Consider the following 17676-nt stretch of genomic DNA (forward strand, 5'->3'; position numbering starts at 1 on the left):
CCCTGTTAGTGAACATTTCTCTTTTGCAAAGGTAATCCATCCACCTGACAGGTGTGGCATATCAAGAAGCTGATTAAACAGCATGATCATAACACAGGTGCACATTGTGCTGGGGACAATAAAAGGCCACTCTAAAATGTGCAGTTCTGTCACACAACACAATGCCACAGATGTCTCACGTTTTGAGGGAGCATGCACTTGGCACGTGGACTGCAGGAATGTCCACCAGAGATGTTGCCAGATAATTTTATGTTCATTTCTTTACAATATGCCTCCAACGACGTTTTAGACAATTTGTCAGTACGTCCAATCGGCCTCACAACCGCAGACCAAGTGTATGGCGTGGTTTGGGCTAGGGGTTTGCTGATGTCAACGTTGAGAACAGAGTGCCCCATGGTGGTGGTGGGGTTATGGTATCGACAATGAACACAATTGCATTTTATCGATGGCAATTTGAATGTACAGAGATACCGTGACTAGATCCTGAGACCCATTGTGTCATTCATCCGCCGCCATCACCTCATGTTTCAGCAAATGTTTCATGTCGCAAAGATCTATACACAATTCCTGGAAACTGAAAATGTCCCAGTAATTTCATGACTTGCATACTCACCAGACATGTCACCCATTGAGCATGTTTGGGATGCTCTGGATTGACATTTATGACAGCGTGTTCCAGTTCCTGCCAATATCAACCAACTTCGTACAGCCATTGAAGAGAAGTGGGACAACATTTCACAGGCCACAATCAACAGCCTGATCAACTCTATGCGAAGGAGATGTGTCGCGCCGCATGATGCAAATGTTGGTCACACCAGATACTGACTGCTTTTCTGATCCACGCCCCTACCTTTTTTTAAGGTATCTGTGACCAACAGATGCATATATCTATTCCCAGTAATGTGATATCCATAGACTAGGGCCTAATGAATGTATTTAGACTGATTTCCTTATATGAACTGTCATTCAGTAAAATTGTTGCGTTTATATTTTTGTTCAGTATATATTCTTGATCTAACAAATACTTTTACATTGAGCTAAAAGGGCATGTTTTCATCAGCTTAATACAAGTAAATTGTGAATTCAAGTTGTGATCACAATCTGAGTCAAATGAAATATTTTATCAACTCATATCAATATCACAATTGCACAGACCAAGAAGAACAGTAATATAGTTATGACATGTTTTTAACCAATGCATGTGACAAACTGTAAGTTCTGTGAAATTGCTCAACACCTGCCCAAGTCATTAGTATATAAAATGTAATTCTATTTCACCAATCCTTATTTCAAACAGCAGTGAAACGGGTGTTTTGTCTTTAAAAAAAATCCCTGTGAGATCCGGCCAGCCAACTGATAGTTTTGTTATTTTGACATTTAAAGGTTAAACATATAGCTAAATGTCATACTCTATCTGCAAAAAGTGGAAGAATTTCACAGACTTTTGAAACTTCTAAAGCAAAGCTGGATAAAATAGTTTGCTGCACCAATATTGACAGTTGCATTTGATTTGATAGGTTTTTGTTAAATACCTCCTTATTTTCCAAATTCAAAGTGTATGTATAGATTATGATTGGCCAAATTATTCCCATGGATGAAATGCAAATATATGGTTTTGTTGAAAAGATCAGAATGACAGATAATCATATTGTTATGACTATCCAGACAAGATGTTTCTATTGCTATTAGTTCAACATCTGCACTTATATAACGATAAAATATATAATTCGTTTTTGTTTTTACATCTTTGTAGCCTAGTCTAGTGAACTCATTACAAATTGCCTCAGGTCATCAATTTGAGAAAGGCTACATGAGAGTAATCAATTATTAAAACTGATTCAATGTGCCTTGAGACTACTATTGTGTGTTCAGAGAGATGCAACTCCCAGAGTCAAAAACTTCAACTCCCAGACTCACTTGCTGTAGTGGAGACATGACCAACCAATAATAATCCATTGACAACGTTTTATTTCGAGGTGTGCTAAATTAGAGAAGCTTCTTCAGTAAAGTGGTGCTGAAACAAAGTAAACGTTCTTCAAGTCGCGAGTCAAAGGATTATTTTGCAAATGGGTAAGTTGTTTTTCTTAACAGTTTGGAAGTGTATTAATCCTGTTAAGCACCATCAGCTTTTATTATTTTAGCTGGAGAGGAATCAACATGTCTTGTCAAAAGCACACACTTAGTTATAATGATGACGTAGGCTGCAAATTGTGGCACTGTTTAATCATTTATTTCAACGTTTGCAGTTAGACAACAGCCTATTGTTTTTTGTAACGTCGATCACACATTTACTTTTTTCATTATACGAAATAAAATGTGATGGGAAGTTGTGAAATAGCACTTACATTGGGTGGGCTATTGTAATTCATGCATGATGCAAGTTAACCGACAGAACGTTTTTAATAGAGGCAATAAAACATAAATGTACATATAAACATGACATCGTTTTCTATGCAAAGGGTACGATTCTTAATGTTTTGTATTTTAAATAAATGTTATAAAACTTAAAATATTTACAGTACCAGTTAAAAGTTTGGACACACCTATTCATTCAAGGGTTTTTCTTTATTTGTACTATTTTCTACGTTGTAGAATAATAGTGAAGACCTCTTTGGTAGGCCGTCATTGTCCCCGAGTGGCGCAGCGGTCTAAGGCACAGCATCTCAGCGCTTGAGGCGTCACTACAGACACTCTGGTTCGAATCCAGGCTGTATCACAATCGGCTGTGATTGGGAGTCCCATACGGCAGCGCACGATTGGCCCAGCGTTGTCTGGGTTTGGTCGGTGTAGGTCGCCATTTCTAAATAAGAATTTGTTCTTAACTAACTTGCCTAGTTAAATAAAGGTTCAATATTTTTTTTAAATAAAAATCTAAACTATGAAATAACACATGGAATCATGTAGTAACCAAAAAAGTGTTAAACAAATCAAAATATATTTGAGATTCTTCAAAGTAGCCACCCTTTGCACACTCTTGGAATACCCTCAGCCAGCTTCATGAGGTAGTCACCTGGAATGCATTTCAATTAACAGGTCTGCCTTGTTCATTTGTGGAATTTCTTTCCTCCTTAATGCGTTTGAGCCAATCAGTTGTGTAGTGACAAGGTAGGGGTGGTATACAGAAGATAGCCCTATTTGGTAAAGACCAAGTCCATTATGGCAAGAACAGCTCAAATAAGCAAAGAGAAATGATAGTCCATCATTACTTTAAGACATGAATGTCAGTCAATCCAGAACATTTCAAGAACTTTGAATGTTTCTTCAAGTGCAATCGCAAAACCATTAAGCGCTATGATGAAATTGGCTCTCATGAGGACCACCACAGCAAGGAAGACCCAGAGTTAACTGCACCTCAGATTTCAGCCCAAATCAATGCTTCACAGAGTTCAAGTAACAGACACATCTCAACATCAACTGTTCAGAGGAGACTGCATGAATCAGGCCTTCAGGGTCGAATTGCTGCAAAGAAACCACTACTAAAGGACACCAATAAGAAGAAGAGACTTGCTTGGGCCAAGAAACACGAGAAATTGACATTAGACTGGTGGAAATCTGTCCTTTAGTCTGATGAGTCCACATTTGAGATTTTTGGTTCCAACCGTCGTGTCTTTGTGAGATGCAGAGTAGGTGGGCGGATGATCTCTGCATGTGTGGTTCCCACCGTGAAGCATGGAGGAGGAGGTGTGATGGTGTGGGGGTGCTTTTCTGGTGACACTGTCAGTGATTTATTCAGAATTCAAGGCACACTTAACCAGCATGGCTACCACAGCATTCTGCAACGATACGCCATCCCATCTGGTTTGCGCTTAGTGGGGCTATCATTTTTTTTCTCACCAGGACAATATCCCAACACACCTCCAGGCTGTGTAAGGGCTATTTGACCAAGAAGGAGAGTGATGGGGTGCTGCATCAGATGACCTGGCCTCCACAATCACCCGACCTCAACCCAATTGAGATAATTTGGGATGGGTTGGACCGCAGAGTGAAGGAAAAGCAGCCAACAAGTGCTCCGCATATGTGGGAACTCCTTCAAGACTGTTGGAAAAGCATTCCAGGTGAAGCTAGTTGAGAGAATGCCAAGAGTGTGCAAAGCTGTCATCAAGGCATAGGGTGGCTACTTTGAAGAATCTGAAATATAAAATATATTTTGATTTGTTTAACACTTTTTTTCCATATGTGTTATTTCATAGTTTTGATGTCTTCACTATTATTCTACAATGTAGAAAATAGTAAAAATAAAGAAAACCCCTTGAATGATTTGGTGTGTCCAAACTTTTGACTTGTACTGTAATTCGTCACTAAGCAGAAACACTTGACATACATATTTCAAGCCAATATAGAAATATAAGGAGCATTCCTAATTAATGGCTTGGAGAAAGTAAGTAATGAAATAACTGATGGGCTGATAAAACTGGAACACTGGTCAATTGCAATGTATCCTGACTTAAAGCTGGAATCCTTAGTTGCTACATCCATTTTTGGACATATACATTAATGATATATACCCATTGATTCTTGAAGAGTACAAACTTCTAAATTGCTCATGATCTTAGTTCATCTTTTGTACCACATCAGAATCAGAACCCAAAATTCAAGTTATACCCCAATGTTTGTAAACAATGTAAATATAAACTCACACTGTATAGCCTCAAAACATGATTAAAACTAAGGTTAATATCATGGATGGTCAGTCCTTGTATCCGTAGCTCTGCCTATGAATTTGAGTGGCTACATTTCTCCAAGGCTATCCCCCAGCTTTTTACCAAAACGTAGATGGAGTGACCACTGTTATTGTTTCAATTAAGGATTCAAGCTTTAAGCAGGTCGGTATAAACTGTAGATTAATTTGCATGAGGTATACTAAGTACTTCAATTTACTGTGTACACAATCACAATTTACTCTGCCACAATAACATTCCTTTTCCTTCCAAAAATGTCCTTTATACATTGACTAATGTACATATTTCAACAAATGAAATGGGGAAGTCGAGAGCTTGGGAATATACATTTCTATCTGCAAAAAGATTATTCTGAGATAATTGGCTTTAAAGTTCTGAACCCTCATTGGTTTGAATGGTGTCAGCAATTTTTGTCTTGTATTATTTTGAAAATAACAACATGAATTTAGGTATTTAGAGTACTATATAGGTGGAGAACATTGAAAAGAACAAGGCTATGTCAACTAAATTATGACAAATTCAGATATAACCTTATAGTCCAAGGTCTCAAAGTTCTATGGAAAGCATGATTCATGCTGATTTAAAAAGAAAATTATATATTGGGTTTGCAGACAAGTGATATCAATTATGTTTGGTTGGCTATTGAAGAGACTGCTACTCTCCTTGAGGAAGAGGTTAGAATGTGGGTGTTCAATGACAAATACATTTGACTTTCAGTTGTCATGGCTGAACATGGATCCATTTGCTTTCAACTTCAGCCTTTAAGTCTTTTAAATTTGTATCAGTACTAAGGCTATTCTCAGGCACTTAACATGTTATGCCTGAAAATGATGTGTGTGTGTGTTTGGGGGGGGGGAGCATAATTTGTATTGCCTTGAGACTGGTGTATGATCATTTGATTATCAAAGTATGCTAATTAAATACTGGAAATAAAACTGCCTTTTACATTACATTTTGCATTTTCATTCACATGTTGTAATGCTTTCATATCAGGCAGGGTACCACATAACTGCGGTTTGACTCATAAGCAGGAAGTGGTGTTGTAACCATGTGGCTTTATATTAAAACTGCATTTTCTTTCGTTGTTACTGGAGTGTGTGTTAGCTTAACAGAATATTCAGTGATAGAGCACACGTATACTTGTTCTTGCTGCTGGCACAGGACTGGAAATACAATCATAGGTGAACCAAGATATCAGCGTTTCACATAGGTAGGGTTTTATTTCATCTTGTTCTGGATCACCTGGCCTGACTGAGGATGCATGGGACATACACCATTCTTTGCTTATGGTAAACAAATTGCCCATATGGAGTGGAGGGTGTGTGCTCTGGCCTAGTTGTGACTGTCTTTTCTCTGTGCCTTGTGGCAGTATTTGATCCTGAAGGGGACCGAGACACCAGTCAGAGACCAGTCATGGAGGAGGGCAGAGGTGTGGAGGGGACACTGAACCAGGTAAGACAGGACAGGTCATGTATGACTCATATTGACTCCAGGCAGCTTGAGACACTTGGCGGTCTTTTTCTGCATGAATTTAGAATTTACATCCACATTGGAAAGAGAGAGTTCAATTTTGATGTGCGTCTGCAAGAACACATTCACTTCCAGTATGTTTACATCCTTCATTTCTTGTGTTGTGTGTTTCATTTCCCCTTGCTTTCAGTTCTCTATTTCTTCAAACGTCAAATTAGCATGTAAAGTATTAGGCTCCTATAAAGGGATTAATTTTCTCAGAAGAATTGTGTGTTTCTTCTTCATTACATACAGTAAGTTGGAAAAGAACAAAACATGTAACCTCAAGTGACATTCTCTACTTTTCTCTGATATGTCTGACTTCATGGGTGGGCATACAATATGATAACAGAAATATATGGAAAAGGGAACGAGGTACATTATACAAATAACACATTTAATTGAAGTTGTTGTTATTGAAGAGTGTATTTCTATGTTTACCTTTTGCAGATGTCCATTGTTGCATACACTCCTCAAAAAACCCTTATCATATGAAATAATATTGCTAACCCACTGGGCACACACTGGTTGAATAAACATTGTTTCCACATCATTTCAATGAAATTACATCGAACCAATGTGGAATAGATGTTGAATTGACGTTTGTGCCCATTGGGAAGTGACGCCATGCAATATCACATCTGATCGTTTTATCTTATTTCTCAGATCAGTAATCAGTAAAGTAATTATTTAATGTTATAGTAAGTAGGCGGTGTCTCAGAGCGTGAAAGAATATTCATTTCCCTCTATTTGCACTATCTACACAAACAGAAACTGGAGTTCCACTAGACACAGTTCTGGTAATTGAAGATGAGAAAATAAAAGTTAGTGCAGAGATGCATCAAATTTCCAAGACATTGCTGTGAGATGAAAGCCCAGTGGTTTCTGTGGTGACAAGTGGCCTGTCGATAGCATCAACCCGGCACGCCACCAACAATCATAGTGAGAGTCTTATCAACACATTGACGACAACATTTCCTACACCCTTTTCCAAAATGTGAATGTGGTGGAAATGTAGATGCTGTTTACTGACAGTCTTTCACAACGATATTCATGCCTTATTTTCGTGTGTGGTTAACTATGATGAATATTGTATGGTGGGCTTTATGACTCGGACTGCAGTCGTTTCCTGTATGAAACCTATGTCGCGTAGAGCTGACTGACATCTCTCTGTCTATATTGAATACATTTATTCAATATAGTATACAAATAAAACAATAGGCTTATCTTCTAATATGTACTGCTTACTGTAAAAATTGTTTCATCACATAGTTCAGTAGTCATGCAACACATGGATTAAGTTTTCAGAAAAATACTATTTCTGCTTTTCTGGAAATGTGTTGCCCTCTATGACTAATCCATATTCCAGTCATACATGCTTTTGCTTTGTTCATAAGAACGTTGCATTGTATCTTTCCTCTCATTGATTAGATTAAATGTGAAGATGGCTGTGTATGGAACGATTATTCTACAAATTTGTAAAGCACTTAACCTACTACCCAACGTAAGTCATGAAAATGTATCCATAGCAAGAGAGAGAGAGCTGGCGAGAGAGTAGCAGCTGGCCAGTCAAGGCAGGAAGAAGACGAAAGCGAGAGAACATTGCATGGTACTGGAGGAGGCTCATTGATAAAAGATAGGGTGTTATAGCTGGGAACCGTGTCTATGGGACAGCTGTATAGAGCTGTGAGTCAGTCAGGGCTATCCCAAATAGGGGCCTACATCTTCACTATTACTCACCACTGAGTCCTGCTTCTCGGAACCAGTAACCACAGAGAGGAACCTGATTCAATATGAAACTCTGCTTGACAGTTGACTACAGCTCAGCATACGCCACAGAAACAAAATAGTCTCTGTATTCAGTCATTTGGATTGGGATATTGTATTGACATACAGTTTCATTTTCTGCTCTTGTAATATAATTGTAATAAAAAATATCTAACTTCTACACTATCAGTCCATAGCTCTGTGCAAATTCAACCTGTATGCTTGTGCACAAAACTGATATAATCAGACATTGTCCCTTTGAGAATTTTGACTGTTGCCAAAAATAGTTTTACTTTTCTAATATTTATAGTACAAATTATGATGACACGGTGTCTGCAGTTTTGTGAATATCAGCTTCCTATACTTTGATCATTTTAGTGTCAGTTTGACCAGTTTGAAGAGTCATAGACACTTCTCATCCCAATGAATGCATTGATTGTAAGGACATTAATCTGTTCAGGGCTTAATTTCTGCATGCCTCTACTGTTTCATTTCTCATTTGGTATTCACCGCATTTTGTGACTTTTCCCTTTTCTACTCGTTTGTGTTTGGTTTGTGTTTGCTTGCGCATCGTTTTTACAGAGTAAGCTCCAAGTTCAACATAATAATCAAATCCTGAAATATGCCTCTGAAAACTACTGTGTATGCTGGACCAAGACCTCTACTGATCATTTAAAACAGAAATTTCATTTTAACCTCACTCTTTTTGCATTCTCATGGAACATATTCTAATCGTGTGAACTACTTGCTAGGCTACTCAGTCTTTTGTCATTTCTAAATTAACATTCATGACGTTCACTTTCATGTCAGTGGAAAATAAATGTATAACAAATGGCTTGTGAGTAAAGGCTTTGGTGGGAAAGAGACCTTTTCATACTGTATAAACAGCTCTTCATATCTTCATATTTGTTATTCAACTAGACATCCTTGTCACCAGGCTGATAATCAGGTCTAGACCGAAAACCCCATATGTGTGTTGGTTTCCCTTTATACAGGATGTATGGTTACTTATTGAAAGTGGTGAAGCCAACTCTGTCATGTTCTGAATGCTTCACTTGAAATTCTAGTTGCCCAAGAAAAGACATTGAGACTTTGTTGAGATCATTAAAAAAATAAGGTTTCCTAATGTATGATTGGTTTATTTTCTTCTTGCAGTTCTGTTTTGAAGACTTATATGTTCAGTAATAGTATGCATCCATAGAATTTGGATTTACATCTATCTGATGGTCTCTACCGTAGAATTCTGCAGCAATGGAGATTTCTGACTCAGCCAGTGAATGTGAGGAGCCTCCCAGGTCTAGCCCAATGGAGACAGAGGAGAGGTCCTTCATAGCCAGTTTGCACTGTTTCATGAAAGACAGAGGCACACCCATAGAGAGGATACCACACCTGGGCTTTAAGCAGAGTGAGTCCATGTTCAAAGGATATAGCCATAGCTTTATTACTCAATCTCTCTCTATATAGATACGTTTTCCCTGCTCCCCAGATCACCTCAATCTTTGGGGTAGTTTGTAAATGCATGTGTTAATACAATTCATAGGTAATGATACAACATAATATTAATTATAGAACTGTGCAATGTCCCCAATGTTCAAATGCATATGGTTTCTACTCACAGTTAACCTGTGGAAAATCTACAAAGCTGTTGAGAAGCTTGGCAGTTACGACTCTGTGAGTACACCCATATAGTACAGTTGTATATTTTTTTTTTTACACTTGACCTGGTTGTTGATCACACAGAGATGGCAGTGGCAGCTACTCACATTTTTTTTATGTTGCGAAAGAGACTGTGCAGCTTAGCTTCTTGTGTGGAACATTATCTTTAGTTGACAGGATGTAAACATGACCATACCCACCACATTAAGAGCAGAGTCCACACTGACTGCTAAATGAAGTTTCCACCCTGTGGCATGTGTACGCACTCAATGCGCTGAGAGAGGAAGGGTTTCTATGAAATTCAGTTCACAGGAGCTTAGCCTATTGTAAGACCTTGTTCTCTATTTTAGTAATGGGCCAATCATCTCCCTCCATATAATCTATTCTTTATTTTTTTTGGTGGTACTTTTTACCCCTTTTTCTCTCCAATTATGTGATATCCAATTGGTAGTTCTTGTCCCATCGCTGCAACTCCCATACGGACTCCGGAGAGGCGAAGGTCAAGAGCCATACGTCCTCAGAAACATGACCCTGCCAAGCCGCACTGCTTCTTGATACACTGCTCGCTTAACCCGGAAGCCAGCCACACCTATGTGTCGGAGGAAACACCGTACAACTGACAACCGAAGTCAGCATGCATGCGCCCAGCCTGCCACAAGGAGTCGCTAGAGCACGATGGGACAAGTACATCCCTGCCGACCCGGGTTGTAGTGACGCCTCTAGCGATGCAGTGCCTTAGACCGCTGCGTCACTCGGGAGGCCCCCTCCATATATTCTTAATATAAAAAGACAAATTAGACACTCTTATACAATATACTTTACCTCAAATGAATGCATAATGGTTCTGAATGAGGGACTTAGAGGGGTGTGTTTGCTCACTATGGTGTGTTTTCCAACAGGTGACAGCACGACGGCTGTGGAAGAATGTGTATGATGAGCTGGGGGGCAGCCCAGGCAGCACCAGCGCCGCTACCTGTACCCGCAGACATTATGAGAGGTGAACACTGCTCCAGATAACCTGTCTTCAACTCACTCCATCTCTGCCTGTTTTCATTGTGTCATTTCTTTGTGTTCAATACAGGCTTGTTTTACCCTTTGAGAGACAGTTGAGGGGAGAAGAGGACAAACCTCTACCTCCAAGCAAACCACGCAAGCAGTACAAGAGGAGCCCTGAGGGCAGCAAGTCTGAGGGCAAGAGGAAGAGGCCCCATCTGGAAAAGGAGACAGACTCTGAGGTACTTCACTTTTCACCTGTTCGTGACTATTGTCATAACAAAGTCACTGGCTGTTTTCTATTACTCCAGCCTATGATTGTCATACAGTTACTGTACCCCAAACTGTACAACTGGAAGTGACCTCTCCATGTTGTATTATTTCAGGGCAAGCTACACTCTACTCCATCGTCTCCATGGACCACTCCAGCTGAAAGGCTTCTCCCAGACCGTCCTCCACCAAACAATGAGACTACCGTCAGTGACGACCTCTCTTCCTCAGCGTACTCCCTATCCCAGCCAGCTCAGGTTCAGTCTGCTGCTTCAGACATCATCTCCCCTCTGGAGATGAAGAAGCGCATGGCCCAGGCCAGCCTGAGTCAGTCCCAGGACTGTCAGAGCCCCAGACAGGAGGACCGTAAGGGCAGGCCCTCTGTGATCCACTGCTCCCAGTCCCCAGGGCTGGTCCGTTCTAGCCGGACACGCACTACCTCTGAGGGCTCTCCTCTCCCTCCATCCTCCTCCTCTTCCCGTAGCCCATCCCCCTACTCCATCTCCTCTGAGGACTGTCCTGCACTAACTGAAGAGAGGCCCCCAGTTCCAAAACCAGAAGTACCTCTTCATTTTTCCAGCAACCCTATATCTGCCTGCAGTGGGGTCCACAAGCCTCAGAGCTGCAGCCCTGATGTCAAGAAATACATTGGCTTCCCTGGAGGACAAAGAGATTTCCCTCAGGTCAGCCCTCTACCGGGTGACACAGTTTCTATCAAAGGTCAGAGTAAAAACTCTGTATGGAGCCCTGTCTGCAATGTGAGTAACAGACGTCCAGCTCACCAAATATCCCCACCAACGTCCTGCACGTATACTGTTAGATCTTGCTTGGTTCCATCCACCTCCAGTTTCACTAAAGTTTATCCCAAATCTATGGAGCCTTTGCGGCCTATACCCTTTCGACCAGGTTACACATTCCATCAGAACCCAAATAGGCCCATGTTGCATGATAATGATCTGATCTATACTAAGAAACTACATATGGTCCCTCGACATTATCAGACAGAGAAAAAGGAGAAGTCCACGACAATGTTGCCCAAGCCACTTCCAACGCAACAACCTGTATTCCACTCTAATGTCAGCATACCAGTGTCCTACCTCGTCCCAGCCTATGACAGGACAAGGGGAGACTCTGGACAGAAGCCACCTGTACACCCATTCTTTCTATCCACCAACAGACTGCCTCAGTCCCAGATCAACCCTATGTACCGTCATGCCCCAACGGGACACACCCATGCTTCCCCTTATGAGCCTGCTCTCTATTCCTATCCCTATTCCATTCCTATGTTGAATCCCCATACTGGATACAGCATCACTGGCGTGCATTATCCTCAAACTAGGCTGTGATAGCACAGCCTAACTCTCGAAGAAGCTTATAGACAATGTGACAAGTCAAATGGAGATAATGACAGTACCTGCTTCGTTCTAGACATTTTCTAAACTTGACTCGAACACTGCTGCATTCTATGTGAGTGATCAACAGAGAAACGTTGTGTTGTGATTATTATGCCGAGATGGGCTCCCCTCTGTGGCAACTGACAGAATTGCACTAATACAAAGGACAAGTCTTTCTGTATTTGTAACAATAGCCTTCGGGTTTACTGCTATGTACCTTTTTTTATGGTATGATAAAATAATTTTACATGGAAATAATATATGAAACAACACAGATGTAATTGTTTATTATTTCTGAATAAAATCTAAAATAATTCCTGTCTGATCCTAGTCTGCATTCTTTGGTAAATAAATAACCATGGTCATTTGTAATTTTCTACATTTATTTTAATTAATTGAGGGGACATGCAGCACTTAATCCATGGACAGTAGACCACTGTATTTCAATAATGCCAATAAACACATACCCTTTTTGCAAATAATAATAATAAAACATTATTTTGTAAACCAAACACTAGGCCAGAGATTATGGAGGAATTTATTGACGTCTCTGGCTGCGCATTTCTTGCGCATGTTTGAACCTCTACAGACGTCATCACGCACTGCTTTCGTTTGGCGCGAACTTTAACCGGAAGTGTGTGATTCTTGTTTCGGAGGAGGTTAATGAGCTGTCGACGTCATTTACAGTGTTGTCTGGATATAATGTAAAAAAGTAACATTCTGCGTAGTTAGTTTAATAGAGTACCACATTTTGTGTAGGCTAAGCAAGTATAGGATGTCGGATACGTTATCTGATGATGCCAGCGGAGGAGATGACGGCCAAGAAGATGTGATGACTCCAGCGGAGCTGATTGGGAAACTGGAAGAGGTAACGTTAGCTAGCTAGCTAACTAACCATGTTCACTAAAATACTGTAGCCAGACCGATACGTTTTGCAATGCACGGATCCTGTCAAAACAAAAAAACGTATCCTCTATGTAAAGTTGACTTTGTGTATTCCTCTGTCCCCCAGGCCTGGCTGAATGAGAAGTTCTCTCCTGAACTTCTGGAGAACAAGTCAGAGATGGGAGAGTGTGTGATGGAGCAGCTGACTCACATGGTAAATGGTGGTGGGATTCCTCAAATAACTAAGGGGTGCAGCAGCTGTCTCAGTAAGCAGTGAGGTACCAGTAATAACAGGATTTCTATGTTGTGTTGTCTCCATTGACAGGAGGCCAACCTGCAGCGGGTTAGGAGGGGTGATGTGAAGGCAAGTGTCCACCGCATGGAGATTGACAGGATCCGATTTGTCCTCAGCAGCTACCTCCGCTCTCGCCTCCAAAAGGTAATGCCAACAACAACCCAGCATGATATGATCATCTTCTAGTGAGAGGGACTATAAATCAGTGCTCAGACTGACACACCTTTCTCTCTGGTCCTCTGTTGCCTGTGTAGATTGAGAAGTTTTTCCCACATGTGTTGGAGAAAGAGAAGTCTCGAGTGGAGGGAGATCCTTCGTTCCTGTCTCCAGAGGAGTTTGCTTTCGCCAAAGAGTGAGTGTTATGGTGACATGTTGTGGCTTGCAGTTACAATGACCATCCCTGGAGGAAGGTCATTGAGTTGTTTGGATGTCATATTTACTTCTATTATTATAATAATAATATGTTTGCAACATTGGTGATGTGTTCCCTCTCTTCCATTTAGATATCTGGCCAACACAGAGACCTATCTGAAGGCTGTAGCTCTTAAACACATGCCCCCCAATCTACAGACAGTGGATATGCTGAAAGCAGGTGAGTCCTGGCAAGATTTTTAGATGAGCTATTCCAATATTCAAATGACTGCTTGTAAAAACTATCAGTGGTATAATGTTCATGGATGGAAGCATTGTATTCTCTTGTCACGTGATTAACTTCCATGTCAAATGAAATGTTCCCAGTACCAGAGCCCTGTCTGGACTCCTTTGTGTTCCTACGTGTGAGGGAGAGACAGGAAAACATCTTGGTGGAACCTGAGACAGATGACCAGAGGTACACTATCACATATGATCATTGGACTGATTGATTGGTGCTACAGCTTGGAATAGGCTTACTACCTATCTCACTTTGATGATAATGTGTCAAGAATATAAGTTTTCTTGATTCCTGTTGTGAAGAGGAGCGCATTGGAAGTTATTTTGCAGTATTCTGTAGATCCAGAAGGTGGCAGCATGTGTCTGTATATAACATGTTTTTTATTGACTGTTAATATCCTCAAGAATATTATACAAGCTTACTCCACGGACAGTGTATTCTTATTGATTGAAATGCCCGGTCGTTTGCTAAGAACTCCATTGAATTTTCTGGTCCAATATTTTCTTTCAGAGAGTATGTTGTGGATCTTGATGTGGATTCTCAGCATCTGATGCGGTATCGCGCTATAGCACCCCTGGTTTCAAGTGGAGCAGTACAGCTAATTTAACTGTCAAGGTACTCAATTTCTAGGCCACACTGATTTCCCTCATATCTTTATCTATGACACACACACACACTAATCCATACTATGTTTTTGAATATGTTGAAGTGTGCATGATTCAAATCCAAATCTTTCATAATAGACTGCTTTGTACTGTCATCAATTAAATTTTTTGCCATCAGTTTTTGCCCTAAACATGGTCTCTTGAACTAACTAAGCTGGAAATTCTCTCTCTTAGAACGTTTGCTTGAACAGCATATTACCTGTTCAACAATGAGGCAGTTTGCCAGTGAACTGCAAGAAAATCGGCACTTAGGCTGTATATTATGTTAACACGTTTGCACAGATCGATCTCTGTAATAACATATACCTACTCTATTTGGGCAATGTTTTTAGGAGCCTCCTGTCCTTGGTTCAGATGGGGTTATTAGTCTCCAACTGTGATGGTGGATGACCGGAGGAACACTGACTCCCTTCATTGAACATTAACTACACTGATTGCAGTACATTGAGGAAGGAGATATGGACATTATTTGTGGACTACCAACTCGTCAAGAGCGGGGCATTAACTAGAATGTCTGCAAATATTTTACTGACTTGTTGAAATGTTGTGTACCTGAGGACACATCTCTCTCACATGAAGCCTGCTTATAATTGTAATGATGATCATTGGATCACTTAGGCTATAAGTGAGAGATACGTTTGGTGTGAGGATGACACAGGAATACATGAATGGCACTTCATGGTGTCTACATGTACATAATAAGGTTGAGGGGTACATGCATGCCATTGCCAAGCATACATTTGTATTTTGCATGCTGTTGCTGCCTTGGCCATATATGATTTCAATTCTGGGTTTGTAAACCACATCAATTGTTGATACCAATAGAAATAAATGTAGATTTTTGTTTAAAGATTGGTATTAATATTTTTGACACCATGGTATTTAAGTCTAAGAAATACCTTGTCCCATATTGCCCCTAGTTAAGTTATGGTTAGTTAAGATATAAACTGTGCACCAATGGTCCACAAAGACACCAGCTGTTGAGGAACACGCCTGCATCATTACATGCATTACTTTTACACACATCCAATGACCCCTAGTATACCTCTTTCTTTTCAAGCACATCGGTAAAAACATAGTGACCATTCATGTTAAGACATACATTTTTATATTTTAACCAATTCTGATGGAAGAATGTTGAATCATAAGTTGTCATTGTTTCCGATAATGAAGGGCTTGTGATTGAGAACTGTACTTGATGCAAGATAGAATGGATTTAATAGCCCCTTTTTTAGTTGTCATGGTTCTTTCCCTTATTAGGCTACATCCGGTTGAGTCAATGTCAGGGTTGGTTCTTTATGGCTCATTGAAAACAACCAACCATGGGCAGTAATTGCATCAGCGTCACAGTATGGGGAACTGCAGCTCATCCTCTTCTAAATAACTAGGTCATTGAGTCATACTGTGTACGTAAGAGAGTGCATTTATTTTGGTGGGAAAATTTGCTGCATCACTTTGCTTTTCTCTGAAGCAATTCAAAAGTGATAGCTGTACATCACATCCTTAGTTGAACTATTCACCTTACTATATGCCATAGCTGGTGAGAATGGTTATGGCATGGTCTGAATGATTCCATCATAATAATGATAGGATGGCTTACACTTGGCTTACCAAGTTTAACAGCTGAAACAAGTGCTCGCACGCACACACACACACACACACACACACACACTGCCATATCAGTGAGCTCATGGTCTTTGAGACATTTAGCTACATGCTGTAGTACCTGCCACAGCGTCTCATCTGGAAACCTGATCTGTGCAGTTGTTTATGTACTGAACAAAAATATACTGAACAAAGATATAAAACGCAACATGTAACAATTTCAAAGATTTTCCTTTTCATATAAAGGAAATCAGTCAATTGAAATACATTCATTAGGTCCTAATATATGGATTTTACATGACTGGGAATACAGATATGAATGTGTTGGATCAGAAAACCAGTCAGTATCTGGTGTGACCACCATTTGCCTCATGCAGTGTAACATCTTCGCATGGAGTTATCAGGCTGTTGATTGTGGCCCGTGGAATGTTGTCCCACTCATCTTCAATGGCTGTGTGAAGTTGCTGGAAATTGGCGGGAACTGGAACATGCTATCGTACACGTCCATCCAGAGCATACCAAACATGCTCAATGGGTGACATGTCTGGTGAGTTTGCAGGCCCATGGAAGAACTGGGGCATTTTCAGGTTTGCTGTTTGGGGTTTTAGGCTGGTTTCTGTACAGCACTTTGTGACATCGGCTGATGTAAAAAGGGCTTTATAAATGCATTTGATTGATTGATTGACTTGCGTCATGGTGCCATGCATTATCATGCTGAAACGTGATGACAGCGGATGAATTACCATGACAATGGGCCTCATGATCTCGTCACGGTATCTGCGTTCAAATTTCCATCAATAAAATGTGTTCGATGTCTGTAGCTTATGCCAGCGCTACCATGGGGCACTCTGTTCACAATGTTGACATCAGCAAACTGCTTGCCCACACCACACCATACATGTGGTCTGTGGTTGTGAGGCCGGTTGGACAGACTTCCAAATCCTCTAAAACAACGTTGGAGGCAGTTTATGGTAGATAAATGAACGTTCCGTATTCTGGCAACATCTCTGGTGGACATTCCTGCGCTCCCTCAAAACTTGAGACATCTGTGTCATTGTGTTGTGTGACAAAACTGCACATTTTATTATCCCCAGCACAATGTGCACCTGTGATCATGCTGTTTAATCAGCTTCTTGATTTGCCACACCTGTTAGGTGGACGGATTATCTTGGCAAAGGAGAAATGCTCAATAACAGGGATGTAAGCTTTTTGTGCAAATGGAAAAGGTTTAGGGTATTTTATTTCAACTCATGAAACATGGGACCAACACTTTACATGTTGTGCTTATATTTTTGTTCAGTATATA

The 17676-nt window shown here is 40.5% G+C and overlaps 2 protein-coding genes across 5 annotated transcripts; both read left to right on the forward strand.

Moving 5' to 3' along the window:
- The first annotated feature begins 1942 nt into the window (after window positions 1-1942).
- LOC106585613 (AT-rich interactive domain-containing protein 5A) lies at window positions 1943-12583 on the forward strand. 4 transcript variants are annotated; one of them, XM_014172025.2, is made up of 7 exons: window positions 1943-2070; window positions 6049-6131; window positions 9195-9360; window positions 9574-9626; window positions 10511-10608; window positions 10693-10846; window positions 10991-12583. In XM_014172025.2, exons 1-7 carry the CDS (start codon window positions 2067-2069, stop codon window positions 12218-12220), a joined length of 1788 nt encoding a protein of 595 aa, XP_014027500.1. In that variant the 5' UTR covers window positions 1943-2066; the 3' UTR covers window positions 12221-12583. The 4 variants fall into 4 exon arrangements, with proteins under 4 accessions (XP_014027500.1, XP_045562970.1, XP_014027499.1 ...); XM_045707014.1 differs by lacking the exon at window positions 1943-2070 and adding an exon at window positions 5689-5889; XM_014172024.2 differs by lacking the exon at window positions 1943-2070 and adding an exon at window positions 5744-5968.
- Window positions 12584-12915: 332 nt separating this feature from the next.
- gins4 (GINS complex subunit 4 (Sld5 homolog)) lies at window positions 12916-15611 on the forward strand. The gene is given in 8 exon segments (NM_001141540.1): window positions 12916-13136; window positions 13281-13367; window positions 13479-13592; window positions 13703-13800; window positions 13952-14040; window positions 14187-14277; window positions 14611-14715; window positions 15098-15611. Coding segments are annotated over 7 exon segments (669 nt in total). The 5' UTR covers window positions 12916-13043; the 3' UTR covers window positions 14708-14715; window positions 15098-15611.
- Window positions 15612-17676: the final 2065 nt, after the last annotated feature.

This window comes from Salmo salar, chromosome ssa24 (genome assembly GCF_905237065.1).
Source record: "Salmo salar chromosome ssa24, Ssal_v3.1, whole genome shotgun sequence".
NCBI classification, from domain to species: domain Eukaryota; kingdom Metazoa; phylum Chordata; class Actinopteri; order Salmoniformes; family Salmonidae; genus Salmo; species Salmo salar.